At 40.7% G+C, this 17,868-nt stretch overlaps 1 protein-coding gene across 1 annotated transcript in view; it reads left to right on the top strand.

The window, feature by feature from the left end:
- clstn3 (calsyntenin 3) overlaps positions 1-17,868 on the top strand; it is a 28,323-nt gene that overhangs the window by 5,255 nt on the left and 5,200 nt on the right. Inside the window, exons 3-13 of the mRNA XM_055013914.1 lie at positions 231-353; positions 1,654-1,864; positions 2,195-2,403; positions 2,954-3,103; positions 4,268-4,453; positions 4,533-4,820; positions 6,165-6,277; positions 9,857-10,016; positions 11,412-11,466; positions 11,552-11,705; positions 13,044-13,192. Coding sequence (XP_054869889.1) covers positions 231-353; positions 1,654-1,864; positions 2,195-2,403; positions 2,954-3,103; positions 4,268-4,453; positions 4,533-4,820; positions 6,165-6,277; positions 9,857-10,016; positions 11,412-11,466; positions 11,552-11,705; positions 13,044-13,192 — 1,798 coding nt within the window. The remainder of the gene's footprint in view (positions 1-230; positions 354-1,653; positions 1,865-2,194; positions 2,404-2,953; positions 3,104-4,267; positions 4,454-4,532; positions 4,821-6,164; positions 6,278-9,856; positions 10,017-11,411; positions 11,467-11,551; positions 11,706-13,043; positions 13,193-17,868) is intronic.

Below are 17,868 nucleotides of genomic sequence, written 5' to 3' on the forward strand. Positions count from 1 at the left end.
TCAGTAAAACTTCTAAGATTTTCTTTAACAACATTCAGAAAAAAATCAACCAAAATCCAGCGAAATTCGCTGGATTTTGTTTTTCTGCAGGTTCATGAGAAAGAGGTTAAAGCTGAGAGTCTTTGTGGTTCCTCTTGCTAACCCGCAGCCATAATGCAGAGTTAAAAATAGACTGTTTGGTTCCTTCTAATTGCTCCGTTTAACCCAAAGCCTCTGTTCTCTGCCGTCAGCCAATAAGCACAAGCCTTGGATCGAGACGGAGTACCAAGGGATCGTGATGGAGAACGACAACACGGTGCTGCTGAACCCTCCTCTGTTTGCCCTGGACAAAGACGCTCCGCTGCATTACGCTGGTAACCGGACTTTAAACGCTGCCATGTTCCCCAGCAGAGCTTCTCCACATTAACGTGTGTTCAGTCCACTATTTTTAGACCCTCATAGTGTAATTCAAGCCTCCACAGCAGCAGCTCTGCAGCCCAATGAAATCAGGTTATCGTGTTCGACTCGCAGGCCTGGAAATAACTGTTCAGTCAAATTATGGAATTACTGCAGAGCCCCCTGAAATATACTGAGCCACTGTCAGGAAGAAATGAGAGGTTTGAGCACGAACCGCCCAGAAAGATCAGCTCCTCTTCAGGGTTTTATTTGATCTGAAATCTGTTTTATTCTGTCTGATAATGAAGCCCTGCCTGGAATAAAGCACCACTTAAAGGGTCTCAGGATAATATCTGCTCTGCTCTCTGGAGGATGTAAATCTGCTGAATGTTCTACTCAGGTAGCTCAACAGCAGAATCAAGCATTTTTAATGCAGGATGTTTCTGGGTCATTCCAGGATTGGAAGACATCTGGGCTTCAAAATGTTTGAAAAATAAAGCTTCTCTTTTCCAGTTTTCTGCTCCATATTGATCAATAATGGGTATTAATTGGCTCAGCTTCCACACCAATGGTACCATTTTTATTCCATGTTTTCTGTGTTGTTTGCTAACCCTACTCTAATCACAGTAACAGGGTTGCTAATCCATGCTAATGTGATCTTTTTCTCAGCAGTAGAAGCTAGATATTTAGCTGCTGTTACTGCTGACCAAGAGGACAAACTGACTGATGGAAAACAGTCCAAAGAATTAGTCTGATCCTGATAATGAGGTAGAGAGAGACATTCAATCAAGACTGACAATGGGATGAAAATATGGAAAATAGAAGAGAGGACATAGCTTTGTTCTACACATTCTTTAGGAAAACTGTCCCATGATGTAAACAACAGAAATAAGACACAAAATGACAAAAGTGAGACACAAAATGACACAAAACGACAAGTCATAAAATGACAAAAGCAAGACAAAAAGACAAAAACAAGACACAAAATGACAATGAAATGACAGAAACGAGACACAAAACAAAAAAAAGATACAAAATGACAGAAATGAGACACAAAACGACAAACAAGACATACAATGACAAAAACAAGACACAAAATGACAGAAACACACAAAACAACAAACACAAGACATAAAACAACAAAAACAAGACACAAAACGACATAAACAAGACATAAAATGACAAAAACAAGACATAAAATGACAAAAGGTTTCAGGCTTTTTATGTCAAAAATCGTTTGTTCCCATCATGAAGTCTGACTGTTTGCCCTCCTCTCAGGTGAAATCTGTGGGTTCCGGGTCCACAACGGTCCCTCCGGTTCCGGCTCGGTCCAGTTTGAGGCGGTGGTTCTGGATCGCTCCACCGGCGAGGGTCTGGTTCGGTCCAAAGAGCCGCTGGACTGCGAGAGTCAGAGAGAACACAGCTTCACCATCCAGGCCTACGACTGTGGAGAGGGTCCAGACGGAGTCAACAGCAAGAAGTCCCACAAGTCAGAACCAGAACCACCAGTTTCACCTCCGAACAAGAACTATAACCACATTTCCATGTTTCTAACAGTATTTAATCTGTTTTTAGAGCAGTTATGTTCATGTTTCTAACACTGATTTAACCTGTGTTTAAAACAGATATTTTAATATTCCTAACAATAATTTAGCCTCTTTTTAAACCAGATATTTTAACATTTCTAACAATAATTTCACCTGTTTCTAGAGCAGATATTTTAATGTTTCTAACACTGATTTAAGCCGTTTTTAAATCAGATATTTCGTGTCTGCGCTGCTGCTGCTGCAGTGATGCGTCTCTGCTGTTTGTCCCTCAGGGCCACCGTACATGTCCGTGTGAATGATGTTAATGAATTCTCTCCGGTGTTCGTGGAGCGCCGCTACGAGGCTTCGGTCCCAGAAGGACGTCTGTTCGACCGGATCGTCCGGGTCGAGGCTCTGGACGCCGACTGCTCGCCGCAGTACAGCCAGATCTGCTTCTATGACATCATCACGCCCAACGTGCCCTTCGCCATCGACAACGACGGTGAGATGATGTCAGAGCTGTGATGTCAGACTGCTGATTCTGTTTCATTTATCCAAAGCGACGTACATCTGAGGGTAGATACAGCAGCAGGTAGGGAGGCGGGGCATCACTGAGCGTCCTCCTCCCTGACCGGGATTTGAACCTCCGATCTCCCGCCAAAGTCAGGAGTGTTGGTCACTGAAACGTCCAGCTGATGTGTCCTGCTCTGTGTTCTGTAGAACCTTTACTTCAGAGACTGATGCTGTTCTCAGGTAGAAAACAGACGATTGTTCTGTCAGCAGATTTGATAAAAGTAGTTTTTGTTCTGCAGCTTCTTGGATCTTGCTGTAAAGTGACTCAGCGTTTCTTCAGCGTGACTCTGCAGAACCGTCCTGACTCTGCTTCGGGTCAGACTGGTATCGCAGACAGAGACCTTTTGTTCGGTCGTGTTCAGATGTTTTATTGTCTGTTTTCCGTTTGTTTCAGGCCGGTGCTGCTCTGTATAATTTATGACGCAGCAGAGATGATGACTAACCTCCTCCTTCTTTCTTTTCTCTCTTTCATCTCCAAGGAAACATCAAGAACACGGAGCCGTTGGATTCGAAGCGCGAACGTGTTTACACCTTCTGGGTCACCGCCTTTGACTGCGGGAAGAACCGGGCTCAGGCCGACGCTCAGGTCGTGGTCACGGTCAAACCATCGTGCAAACCCGGCTGGATCGGTAATCAATCAATCAATCAATCAATCAATCAATCAATCAATCAGTCGTCTGTTTTCTGATCACTTTTGTCTCCATCCTGATCTTCACGATCAATAGCTCTGATCAGGTTTCAGTTCTGACTTTATGGATGGAACTGTGGCGACCGCAGCTGATGAAGAACCTCTAAATGTTCTGATCCAGAACCGTGTTTTAAACCTCTGAACTCCAGTTTCTCTCATTTTTATTCACTGTGGTTCATTTTTTGATCTAAAGTCCTGCAGCTCTGTGGAACCAGAACAACATGAAGAAAGAAAGAGAACTCAGAGATGTCTTCTGTCAAAATGATGGAAAACCTTTCTTTGATTATTTTTTTTATGAAAATGTAAAAACTTGGAACCATCATCCAACATGTTTCCACAGATGTTAAACTAATGTTGTCTTCTCAAACTTCAGATATTTAACTACATGATTACATCCAGAATTCACAGAATTTACTGCAAACATTTCATTTTGAATGAATTTTTATAGGGGAAAAAAAGATTGGTTTTTTTTTCTAATAAATGATGATTTTTGACCATTTTTGAATGTATAACGTCTTTCAAACCTGCTGGTAGGTTTTAGGGTTTAGAGGTTCAAAGCAGTGCTGAAGCTGATACAGGCATATTTTATAAGGTAAATTTCATGTACACTACCAGTCAAAAGTTTGGACACATCTTCTCATTTAAGGGTTTCTCTTTATTTTCACGACTATTTACATTGTAGATTCTCACTGAAGGCATCAAAACTATGAATGAACACATATGGAATTATGTAGTAAACAAAAAAGGGTTCAACAACCCAGAATATGTTTTAGATCTTAGATTCTTTAAAGTAGCCCCTTTTGCTTTGATGACAGCTTGGCTCACTCTTGACGTTCAAATGGGTTCTTTCATAGTTTTGACGTCTTCAGTATTAATCCACAATGTAGAAAATAATTGAAATAACTAGAAACCATTAGATGAGAAGGTGCATCCAGACTTTTGACTGGTCTTGTTCATACTGGACACTAAAGACTTTCTTGACCTTCATAAGAAAATGCATGAACACGTCTTGAGGAAACAGTTTGACAAAGACTTTAATGATTGAACACAAACATCTGCTGAACACGGACCAGAAGCTGACCGACCATGTTTCCATGTTTCCCAGGATGGACCAAGCGGGTCGAGTACACCCCCGGGTCGGGCAGCATCCCTCTGTTTCCCAGCCTGCACCTGGAGACCTGTGAGGAGACGGTGTGGAACATCCAGGCCACCGTAGAGCTGCAGACCGGACACATCGGGAAGGGCTGTGACCGGGACAGCTACTCGGACCGATCGGTGCGCCGGCTCTGCGGTGAGTCCTGGGTTTCAGCTGAACATGGTCGGCTCGCTGGGAGTCAGAACCGGTTCTATCAGCTGTGTTGGTTCTTCAGGTGCGGTCCGTGGAGAAGTGGACCTCCTCCCGCCACCGTCTCCTGCAGCCAACTGGACCTCGGCGCTGCCCACGCTGCCCTCCTCCGACTCCTCCCTCGTCTTCTCCTTCAACGGGTCCAATCACGTCGCCGTGGTGCCGGACTCGGTGGTCTCAGCGCTGACAGGTGACCACTTCACCCTGCAGCTGTGGATGCGGAGGGGCGGAGCCAACATCCAGCCCGCCGCCACTCAGACCCGAGGAAATCGCAAAGAGGAGGAGACCATCGTGTGCAGCACCGTGAAGAACGGTGGGTCACCTTCAGAACCAGGCTCTGGTTGGGTTCAGAACTCAAAAATTGATTTCAGCTTCACATCAGAATCACAAACAGAAAGAACAAAATCAGCAAAACTTAAAGTTCAGATTGATGTTTTTCAGAGTTTCTGAGTTTAAACTGAGAGTCTGAGGTTTTATAGAGTGTTGTGGGTTACAGTTATAGATAGCATGTACGCTCCTGTTCCAAAATATGGAATCACTTTGAAATGTGTTTATTTTTGAAAGAAAAGTAGCTTTTTTTCAATGAAAATAACATTAACTGAATGATAAATCCAGTGTAGACATTGTTAATGTGGTAAATGACTATTGTAGCTGGAAACAGCTGATTTTTAATGGAATATCTCCATAGAGGTACAGAGGAACATTTCCAGCAACCATCACTCCTGTGTTCTAATGCTACATTGTGTTAAAAGTGAAGAATATTCGCATGAATGAATTGCACTTTGGTTTATTGGACATGACGGTTGGCTAAGTGACATTATGTGAGTGAGTGTGTGGTGTGTTGGGATCAATGCTGATTATAAAGTCTGATGCCAGGAGGAAGGAGAGACTTGTGGTAACGCTGCTTCACACACCTGGGGTGACACATATCGCATCTATACAAATATAGCATAACTATATAATAAAATAACTAGGTCATATATAGCTGTGTGTTTGGGTTGTTAGGGTTATTTATAGTATATATTGATGCTCCATCACATGTTTAAATATATAAAACAGTGAATCCTGGACTGGTGCTGGATTTAATTCATTTCATAATTCTAATTAAAATATCTGTCAGAGCATTCACATATATTTTTTCTCCAAATCATTCAGCTTCAGTGGAAATAGTTAGATTTTGACATGTTCAAATTAAACCAACAATCTCAAAGAATCACCTTGAGTTTCAGGGGATTTGCATGTAAAACGACCGATCAGTTATTTCCAAAGAAAACCAAGAGATTCTTTGATAATGAGAATAACAGTTAGCTTGAAACTAAACTAACATCAATGCATAATTTTTAATTTATATCATTTTTCATTTCTGTTAACTTTCCTGTGAAAAAGCTTCATTGCATGTTTTAAATCTGCTGAACAGTAAATATTAAACTGAAGTAAACATTAAATCACATTACAACAGCCTCCATAAACAGGTCCTCCAGCCTTTGTTTTGCTAGAATTTGAAGGTATTTAATACAAAACCGTGTGATAATTTAGTAAAACCTTCCAGCTTCACAGCTTCAATTACAGGAGCAGAGTTTGTATCTGACATGAAACACCCTGAAACTGAATATTAAAGCTGATCAGAGCTGTGATTAACACGAGTTCTGCTCCACAGATGACTCCTTCTCCCACTACTCGCTGTCCGTCCACGGCTGCCGCCTCTCGCTCTTCTACTGGCCCGACGTCTCGGCTGCTCGGCCCGTGAAGTTCCTGTGGAAGCTGGAGCAGGTCAGTGGAGCTTCTTCTGTTTTCTGTCTGGAAATCGGCCGAAACCGAGGAAATTCAATCGTTTTTGTTTCTAAAACCCAGAGACCTGCTGTGACCTGATACAGTCGGACGATTATTAGATAAAAGACAGGATTTTAATCAGAAGCCAGCTCATGTTGCCTGTCAGCAGGCTTTAAACATGAATCATATCCACAAAATCAGCTTCGTGGAGGTAGTTTCTACAACAGGAAGTAAAATGGAACCAACTTCCTGTTTCTCTTGGAGAGCAAACTGAACATTTAGTGGAAAAAGATCTTCAGTTTACTGTGAGAGAAACCAGAAAATATTCACAGTGAAGACGCTGAAATTACAGAATTTAGACTCTATCTATCTATCTATCTATCTATCTATCTATCTATCTATCTATCTATCTATCTATCTATCTATCTATCTATCTATCTATCTATCTATCTATCTATCTATCTATCTATCTATCTATCTATTTATCTATCTATCTATCTATCTATCTATCTATCTATCTAGGCACAAATCAGAGCTAAAGATCAGGACTCATCCTGAACCTTCTGTCTGGGTTTAAGCTGGAACTTCTTCTCGTAAAGTCTGGTTTCATGAAGGCTTATTGTAGAGTTGCAGCTGATTATCAGTTTAACTGTAGATTTTCTGGATTAATCGATCAGCTGTTTTGGTTCTAAAATGTAAGAAAATTATGAAAAATGTGGATCAGAGTTTCCTCAAATGTCTTGTTTAGTCCAAAGATCTTCAGTTTACTGTCACAGAGGAAAGAAAGCAGAAAATATTCACATTGAAGAAGCTGAAATCAAAGAATTTAGACTGTGTAGACTGTTATTTAAAAAAAAAACAACCTAAACTGATAAATCAATTATCAAAACAGATGGTAAATAATTTATTAGTTGCCAACTTCATTGATGAATCATTGCAGTTCTAGATGTTGTAGTCTTTTAAAAGACATCCCCTTTGGTTTTATGGCACTGATGGACGTTTATTTCTTAGCTGTTGCCCAAAAGAGGCCAAAAATACAGATTTAACTGTAGTTTCTCTGGAATTCACAACAAAAATCACGTCACAGCACAAACAAACCACTGGACGATTAATCTGTTGATGGTTTTCTGGATCAATAATCAGCTGTTTGGTCTCTGAAATGTCAGAAAATGTTAAAAATATCGATCAGAGTTTCCTCAAATGTCTTGTTTAGTCCAAAGATCTTCAGTTTACTGTCACAGAGGAGGAAATAATGAAAACTCTTGGCAGAAATTCATCATATAACCTGCTGGAGATGACCAAATCAGAGCTAAAAATCGGATTTATTCATAACGTTTTCTGAATGGATTTAAATTTGAAGTTTTTCTAATGGAGTTTGGTTTGATGAAGGTTCATTTGAGGGCAAACATCTTCAGTTTACTGTCATAGAGGAAAGAAACCAGAAAATATTCACACTGAAGAAACTGAAATCACAGAATTTAGACTGTTATTATTGAAAAATTACTTAAACTGATAAATCTATCAGCTGTTTTGGTTCTAAAATGTCTTTAAATGATGAAAAATGTGGATCAGAGCTTCTTCAAATGTCTAGTTTTTTCCAAAGATCTTCAGCTTACTGTCACAGAGGAAAGAAACCAGGAAATATTCACACTGAAGAAGCTGAACTCACAGAATTTAGAATGTTTTTATGAAAAAAGGAGTCAGACTGATGAATGGATCCGTCGTCGCAGCTTTATTTGAGGTTAACAGCGTCAGAACAGGTCTGTTTAATTAGTGGTTTTTGTGACTGTGGTTTGTTGTGACTGAAGGTTCAGACAGATTGAAGTCACTCGGATTAAGGGATGCTGAGCTGATGCAGAGAAGATTTGTTAAATCCTTCTGTCTGAAGCAGGATATCTGATAACCTGCTCTGTCACCGCTCTCATATTGTCTTCCTTCTGTTTGCACCAGAACAAAACAAACGTGATGAAATATTCACTGGTGCTGGGAAGAACTTCAGCTGAAGTTCTGAAGTATAACTCAGATTAAAAGTCTGGCTTTTGGCCTCACAGGCAGAAAAGACTCACTGGGTTCAGCTGTTCCACCAAAGAGACGTTTTTCTTCTGATCTATGAAACTGGTATAGAAGAATCCAATAATTGGCAAAAAAGCAAAATCAGCCACAAAGGAAAGCAGATCAGTGTAATAGGATTTAGTTTCTTCTAGTTTCCTCCCTCATTAATCATCTCAGGTTCGTCTGTGACCCTCTGGTTGGACTTTAATGCCTCCTCTGGGGAAAATCCACCGTTTTACTTTGTTAAATGTCCAGATGGTGTTTTTATCTGCTGGAAGATTCGTCAGGACGGAAGTAATCAGTGTTTCCACCTTCAAACTGCACATTCAAACTTGCTGCGTGCGTCATCTTTCTGGTCGGAATGATGCGATAGAGTCTGGAATAAAAACACTCTGATTGCTGCTATCTGTCATTTTAATTTTGGATCCTCAAATTCAGATATTAAAAGTTAGAGCAGTAGCCTGTAATGTAGTTTAAACTGGTTCCTCTGCCACCAATAACACAAACAGCATCAGGAATTATGTGATATGTAAAAATAACTCAGTCCCAGGAGACATTTTCTAACAGAATTTTTGAATTTAATTAAATGTTAATATGCTGTGATGGGGGCTTGGTGGTTAGAACTTTGTCCTTGCAGCTAGAAGATCCCTGGTTCACGTCCCGGCTTTCCCGGGATCTTTCTGCGTGGAGTTTTCATGTTCTCCCTGTACATGCGTGGGTTTTCTGTGTACTTTGGTTTCCTCCCACTGTCCAAAAACATGCTGAGGTTAATTGGTGACTCTAAATTGTACATAGGTGTGAATATGAGTATGCACTTTCGACAAAAACAAGACAATACATGACAAAAATGAGACACAAAGCAACAAAAACGAGACGCGAAACAACAAAAACAAGGCACAAAACAACAAAAACGAGACACAAAATGTCAAAAACGAGACACAGAATGACAAAACATGCCTAAAATGAGACACAAAATGACAAAAACGAGGCACAAAACGACAAAAATGAGACTTAAAATGACAAAAACGAGAAACAAAATGACAGAAACGAGACACAAAATGTCAAAAATGAGACAGAACGACAAAAACAAGACAAAACACGAAAAAAACGTGGAACAAAATGACAAAAATGAGACACAAAATGACAAAAATGAGACAGAACGACAAAAACAAGACAAAACACGAAAAAAACGTGGAACAAAATGACAAAAATGAGACACAAAATGACAAAAATGAGACACAAAAGGACAAAAACAAGACACAAAATGACATTAATGCATCGGGCTTCAGCTCAATGATGTGAATGTGAATGTTTGTCTCTATATGTAGTCCTGTGATTGCTACCTGTCCAGGTGTCCCCTGTCTTCATCCTAAGTCAGCTGGGATAGACTCCAGCCCCCCATGACATCTAATGAGGATAAAGCGGTGTATAGATGATGGATGGATGGATGGATGGACGGATGGATGATGTGATGTTTCTTCCTCCGGATCGTCCGTCTAATGTTGCCTTTGTGTTTCGTCCGTCCAGGTGTGTGACAGCGAGTGGCATCACCTGTCGCTCAGCGTCCAGTTTCCGTCGGTGACCCTCTATGTGGACGGCGTGACCTTCGACCCTGCCCTCATCCATGACAACGGTGCGATACCCAACCCGGCGGCCCGCCAGAGGATGTTCATCGGCGCCTGCTGGGGTGAGAATCTGTTAATTAATGCAAACAGGCTGCAGCTGAATGGTGCAGTTTATTCCTGACATAGTGACAAAAACGAGACACAACTACATAAGACACAAAACGGATATGACATGAGTATCTGAGAGGAACATCGAAGCTACTGGATGAATCAAATAAATGCAGCATGGCTCAGAAACAGTGAACAGAGGAGCAGGTTGTTGGAGATACATTCAGCATGGTGAAACATCTTTCTACTGATGATGAGCAGAGTAGAGAGGAAAAGTCTGGAAACATGGAGATAGAAAAACATCTACAGGATGAGGAGACAACAGAGAGACACAACTGTCACAAAGACAGAAACAACACACAAAACAACAAAAACGAGACACAAAATAAGAAAAACAAGACACAAACCGACAAAACAGACACAAAATTATAGAAACGAAACACAAAATGACATAATCGAGACAAAAACAAGACACAAAACAACAAAAATGAGACACAATACGACAAAGACGAGACACAAAATGACAAAATTGAGACACAATACGACAAAAACGAGACACAAAATGACAAAATAAGACACAAAACGACAAAAACGAGACACAAAATGACAAAAACGATAGACAAAATTACAAAAATGAGACACAGATCGACAGTCGAGACGCAAAATGACAAAAACGAGACACAAAATGATAAAAATGAGACAACATTACAAAAACGAGTAACAGCATGACAAAAATGAGACAGAAAATGATAAAAAGGAGACACAACATGACAAAAACGAGACACAATGACAAAAACGAGACACAAAATGACAAAAATGAGACGCAAAATGACAAAAATAAGACAGAAATCAGCAAAATCAAGCTCCAAAATGACAAAAAAGAGACAACATGACAAAATCGAGACACAAAGTGACAAAAACAGGACACAAAACAACATTAATGCATCCAGGCTGCAACTGTTTGATGCATTTTATTAATGCAAACAGGATGTAGCTGCAGTTTGTGGCAGCTTCTGCTTCCCTCCATCACTATAATGTGTTTGATGCGTCGTGTCTTTGAGGGCTAATAATATAACGGACTTATTAATAATTCAGGCAGCAAAACAACTCGGAGGCCAGACGGCCGTCAGCCAGTAACACTGAGCTGCTGGTTAAAATGGGAACTCTGGCTGCCAATTAGCAGTAAAAAACCAGCGTCTCAGTCTGAGGAGCGCCGCAGCAGCTGCTGCTGGATAATGAGGAGATGCTGCATGTTTGAACATCGTCTACAGTTTTCCTGCCTCTCGTCTGCGCTGCTCGGGTTATTTATTTATATAGATATGTTTTCCTGCTGTCAGTCTCCTTCTCAGCTCCTCGGCTGTTCTTTTCAGTCGGCTTTCAGAGCCTCACTGTTTCTGTTTTTGCTGCAGAGCCTGAAGAGAAGCAGAAGGAGATTCTGAACAACAGCATCCCTGAAGGCAAAGACTCAGGTGACCTCAGAGCTTCACTGTTGCTGCTGCTGCTGTCGTTCAGGAGTGTTTGGAGGCTGATGATGTTCTGTTGTTCGCACCTCAGTCAGGTATGTTGGCGGTTACCATGGGCTGTTGTCGGGGGTGACGGTGCGCCCCGGCAGCGTGGAGCCTCACAGCGTTGTCGAGTGTTTATACGCCTGCAGGGAGGGTCTGGACTTCGGAGACCTGGAGACACTCGGCTCCGGCATGAAGGTGAAAAACTGCTCACAATAACATCTGAAACCCTGCAGCAGGTTGGAAACAGATTATTTAAATAAAATACACCATTTATCCACCAGAAACTGTAAAAAAAAAAAAAAAAAAGAAAGAAAGATTTTCAATTCTCAAATGGTCTGAGAAGTAAAAAAGACATTTGCAGTGACAGAATTCTGGTTGTTGGTAAATTTGAATCTGATGCATCTGTCCAGCTTCTCTGTCAAAGAGAAGAACAATGGAGACATATTTATATTCTGACAGCCAACACTGAACTGCAACATGGAAATCTGTCCATCAGAAACTCCCTGTCTGTATTCACACTTTGATTAAGCTCCTCATGAAGGCCTGAACCTTTTGTGTATCTCACAACCGTGACATTATTAAAAGCAGCTTTAACCTGAAAACACAATTTGTTTTTCTGAAATTGAGCAAACATATCAGTGTCTGATTATGAATAGATGATGAACATATGAATAAATGCCATCTGGAAAGAGGTATACCTTCCTGAAGAGGGCCAGATCAAACAGATACCTCAGATCATTTGTTCCCTCAGCTCTAGAGTTTCTAAATAAGCTTGAGGCTCGTGTCCTTGCACTGTAGGTGACATATATGATCAGAATAACTCACCTGATGACATTTATTATTATATTATTTGTATCTATGTTTCTATGTATTGTATTGTACTGTTTTTATGGTATGGATTTTGTTGTTGACTGCTGTTGCAAATCAAATTGCCCAAATTGGTACAATAAAGATTTTCTTATCTAATCTAATGTAAATGACAACCTGAGTTGGTTTTCACAGCTTTTACATCAGAGACAGTTTATTTTACACCTGTGGTTATCTATGGGAACCCAAACTTTATTCACCAAAGCTTTTCAGCTGCCTCCTCTGCAGCAGAGTGACGCCTCAGGTTCACTTCTTATGTGCATTTCATAGATCATCATCATTGATACAACACTAAGATATTACAGTCAACCTTTAAAAATAGTCTCTACAAAATAAAGTATCTCATTGATCTCTTGATTGGGATCAGAAAGTTTAGAGACAATTTCTATAAAAATCAAAAACTGATTTAAATCTAACGTCTAGCAGTGTCGGTGCTGCTCTGCTCCCAGAGCTCCTGCAGCACTTTAACTCTGGAAGTCCTGTTCTGGAAACACATCAGTCCGCTGAACTGAGTCCAAACAGAGAAAACTCATCTGGAATTTAATCTCAGAGACGAGGAAGGAGATTCTGGAGAGCAGAGAGAAACTAGCTTTGTCAGAAATCATGACTCTGTGATGTGAATATAAATGTGAATATAAACCTGGATTTTCATGCTGGTCCCTGCAGGTTCATGTGAATCCCAGCCAGTCAGTGTTGGTGCTGGAGGGCGATGACATTGAGAGCTTTAATCGAGCAGTGCAGCAGGTCACCTACAGAAACTCTCTACGATTCGCCACACCAGGAGTCCGGCCGCTGAAGCTCACCACCTCGCTCAGGTACTGAGACGCGAAAAAAACATTTTTGCAGCAGATTGTGTAAAACCAGAACCTTCCTCCTGGTTCTGGTTCTCCAGGATCGACTCAGCAGTGACAAACATTCAGAGAGTCTTAGATTGAACTGCAGGCAGTGTTTCCACAAAGAGACTGAGAGGAAAATCAAAGCTACCAGATGAATCAAATAAATGCAGCATGGCTCAGAAACAGTGAACAGAGGAGCAAGTTGTTGGAGATACATTCAGCATGGAGAAACATCTTTCTACTGATGATGAGCAGAGTAGAGAGGAAAAGTCTGGAAACATGGAGATAGAAAAACATCTACAGGATGAGGAGACAACATTGGTTCAGAGTTTTAACATCTGTGGACAAAACCTGGAAACAACATTTCTGATATTTTTTTTTTACAATTTTTAAAATAAATAATTATTTTTCTGCTTTCCATCATTCTAGCTGTATCATTTCTGAGTTCTCTCTGCTTCTTCATGATGTTCTGGTTCCACAGAGCTGCAGGAGTTTAGATTGAAAAATGAACCACAGTGAAGAAAACTGAGACAGAAGCAGAAATACAATGCAACAGTAACACAAAATGAATCCGTTTTAGAGAGACTGAAGTCAGAATGTTTTGTAGCTGCAGCACAGATCTGCTCACGAACCACATTCACACAATGAAAACAAAAGTAAACTAAAAAAGGCTCCAACATCTGAGTAATACCTAACAGTTTGGTGAGAGTCTGATTTTTCTGCTCTGACACTGAACTCTTCAAACGTGGACTTCGGCTCTGCTGAGATAAGGAAAGCCGTGATTATGTGGAGAAAATGTCAGAGATAACAGAGACTATCTTATCTCTGTACCTCAGCCACAGTGGAACTTCTCTGACTGAATAAACTGAAGGTGTCGTGACCTTTTTCATAACCGGCGGATGTTGTTAAAGGATTTAGTTTGGTGCTTATCATTTTAGAGAGAACTCAGAAATGTCTTCTCAGTGTGAAATCACAAAGAGGCTGAATTTCTTGACTGTATATTTTTTTAAATTGTGTTACCAACACTGGAAAATATACTGTAGATGTTTTTCTATTTCTTTTATCCAGCCTCTCCAGACTTTTCCTCTCTACTCTGCTCATCATCAGTAGAAAGATGTTTCACCATGATGAATGTATCTCCAACAACTTGCTCCTCTGTTCACTGTTTCTGAGACATGCTGCATTTATTTTATTTATCCAGTAGCTTTGATTTTCTTCTCAGTCTTTCTGTGGAAACACTGCCTGCAGTTCAACCTGAAACTCTCTGAATGTTTCCTTGTTGGTCTCAGCTGAGTCGGTCCTGGAGAACCAGATTTAGGAGGAAGGTTCTGGTTTTGCAGAATCTGCTTGAAACTATTTATTTTTGGAGAATCTTTGATGAGATACATAGAATAAAGTGATTTAGATGAAATGTCACTATTTTAAGCTCTTAAGTGGATCATTCTGCTGATGAGGCGACACATCACAGACGACCAGAAAGTAGAAAATCTTGATGATTCATTTTTTTAGTTTGGGGATAACAAATGGTGTCAGTTTGATGATTTTTAAAGATAATACGACTTTTAAACCCTTTGACGGGTTTTTGGTTCAGAGTCTTCAAGCTGCTCACATCATTAACTGTATCTGTGTAAATGTGTCAGTAAATAATTCACCTTTTCCTGATAATATTGCAGGAATGAAACAGAAACAGTGTTGGATTTTTGCCATTGAATTCAGTTTTTCCGGACAGAGCAGCAGCGTTGCTGTGGCTCCTGTCAGCGAATCACCTGGTAATAACCGTCCTGTGTTTCCGGGTCAGTGCTCAGCAGAACCACTGGTACTGCAGCCACTTTTAGCTGATTAAATATTCATTCAGGGAAGTCCAGTCCAGCGTTGTGTGAGCTGCATCTGTATTTATATTCAGCCTGTGCAGATATTTTTACTGCTGCCTGCAGCGCCGTTGTTTCAGTCGCATGTTTATAAGATTAAAATGATTATCGGGCCGAGCTGCAGGGCTTTTTTCTCACTCTCTGTTTTTAAGATTCAAGGTCAGGGACAGATTTTTTTATTTTTTTTCTTGGGTGCTGCTCGAGTGTGTTTTTATTGCGTGTGTGAAGATTAAAGTGATTTGAGGCCAGCAGTTACCCAGATGGCTGAACAGCTGATAGAAGCAGCTGCTTCCTCTGATAGTGAAACACAACTCTCTGCTTAATCCTCAAATATTACGCAGAATTTTAGTGATTTACTCTTTCTGCTTCATTCAATCGGTAACAGACGAGCTGCTGCAGTATGACGTTTTCTATTTTCACAAAGTTCAGACGGTGGAACCAGGAGACGGATTCATGTTCTGTTCATGAAGTTCTGTTCATAATTTATTTATCCTCTTGGAGAAATTAACTTCAGGCTATCCAGCAGCTCATCTTACATTTAAGAACAAGAAGAGCCCTCAGAGAGCGCAGTCCTCCTCCAAGGCTGCTCATTCCTCCATATGGCATTGCCAGAAGTCCAGCATTTGTTTATTAGTTATTGAAAATCAGGAATCATGACAAAATAGAATGTGGCCACTTAATATAGATGTACCCAGCGCTGAGCACAGGTGTGTGTTCTTCATGTGTACGTTATGTACCGAATCACGTGACCTAAATATGTAGCGGGCGGCAGGAATTGATGGGACTCAGAAACACTCCCACAATTTAATCAGTTGTTCCTTGGATCATTTCTGACCAATAAGTCCTGATAAGTCCTCAGTGGTGGATTTGTAGTAGGATCACAATCATGTGATCATCAGCAGACAGCTGACGTAGTGTTCACTTGTTGTCATGGTTACAGTGACGCCGTGCCGCTATCTGGCAATGATACAGAAATCTTTAACAAATCCGTGGATCCAGACTATAAGCTGCATCACTGCCAAAATATAATCACGTGGTCCTTGTGTCATTTCTGACCTTCTCTGAAAATTTCATCCAAATCCGTGCATCTGTTTTTGAGTAATGTTGTGCACAGACAGAATAACAGACGGACAAACGTACGCCGATCGTCATCTAACTCCACCACATTTCTTGGCAGAGTAGTAATACTAATAAGCATGTTGGAGCAATGCTGGGTCCTGGTGGTACAGGATTATTGGGTGATTGCACAGTTCCTCATGTTCTCTTGTGTTTGACATTGTTTGAAACATGAAGATTTTCCCTAAGGCATCAGTCTAAAGCGGGCCTATTCAATTGGTGGCCCACGGGCCACATCCGGCCCACAGGCCCCTCACAACTGGCCCACCCCCCAATGACCCCTTTCCAACCATGTAAAGCAGCCCTATTCAACTAGCGGTCCGTGGGCCACATGCGGCCCGAAAGCAACCCTCGAGACGACAAGTTCTTACAAAAATTTCAACATTATTGCGAACATTGAATGCAACACTTACCGTAACCCAGCAACTAACCCACAATGCATTGTGTTGAGGACACGCGTTTGAAAAACATTAGCAGTTCTATACAGGTGAAAATAGCAGTATGTATTTTTCTATCCTGAAACGACAAATCGGCGAGGAAAACCATCGGTTTAATCCTGCGTGGACTGACAAGTATTTATTTATTTATCACCAAGTCCGAACGCCAAACCAATGTGTTTACTCTGCAACGAATGCTTTGCAGCGCTGAAAGATTATAATGTCCGAAGACACCACGTTGGAAAAATATGCCGCGTTTCGGACAAACTTTCCCGAGGGATGTCATGAGAGAGCGGCTATAATTCAGAGTTTGACTGCATCTTACAACCGGAGCTGTACTACAATGAAGCGGACCTGCACAGCTCAGGAAAGGGCCACGAAAAAGAGGCCGTTCACAGACTCAGAAACTGTGAAGGACTGCATGTTGGCTGTCGTGGATGAAGTTTTAACGGACGATAAAGTTAAGACGAGTGTGACATCTGCTATCAAACAGGTCTGACACGTCAAACATTCTCGCCACAGATGTCTTCGAGACATGGTAAGTGCAACAAAGCAGCGTGCTGTAGCAGACACTAAAGGTAGTTTTATGTATTTATGTGACTATTTTCTGTTCACTTATTAGAAGTTTAATATTTAAGAAAGACATTTTGTTTTGACAGTTATTTCACTTAGTTGCACTTTATTATGCACTTTGATGTCAGCTTTATTTTGTTTCAAAGGGATAGTAACTATCACTGTGCCTACTGTTTATTTTTTTGATTATATGCACTGAAGATGTGACTGTCTCAGATGAGACCAAATATGGACAGGGACAAACTCTGTTTTTTGTTATTTCAAAAGAAGAAAAATGTCTCAAGTTCTGAAAAGTTACTGTTAACCAAGTTACTTTTTAATGCACTTTGAGATGTGACCAAAACAAAAGATGGTGTTTCTAATCTGCACTTAGTTTTTATGTTCATATGCACCTTAACCTGTGCTTATATTTACCTATAAAAATGTGTTGAAGTTGTGTGTTTGAAATGTAAAATTTAAAGAAGCAGTATTTCAGCACAGGTTTAGTTTAAGTACTGCTCTTCTATTATGTTTATGTCCTTTTGGATGTGGCAATACGTTAATAAACATCCAGTGTGTTTGTTATCTTATCTGTTTGTGTTTGTTTTAAATGGTTAACTTTGCTCAGTGTCTGCTAAAAACATCCAGCCCAGCACATGTTCTTAGTCTGAAAATCCAGCCC

The sequence above is a fragment of the Amphiprion ocellaris genome, chromosome 9 (genome assembly GCF_022539595.1).
Source record: "Amphiprion ocellaris isolate individual 3 ecotype Okinawa chromosome 9, ASM2253959v1, whole genome shotgun sequence".
Classification (NCBI taxonomy): domain Eukaryota; kingdom Metazoa; phylum Chordata; class Actinopteri; family Pomacentridae; genus Amphiprion; species Amphiprion ocellaris.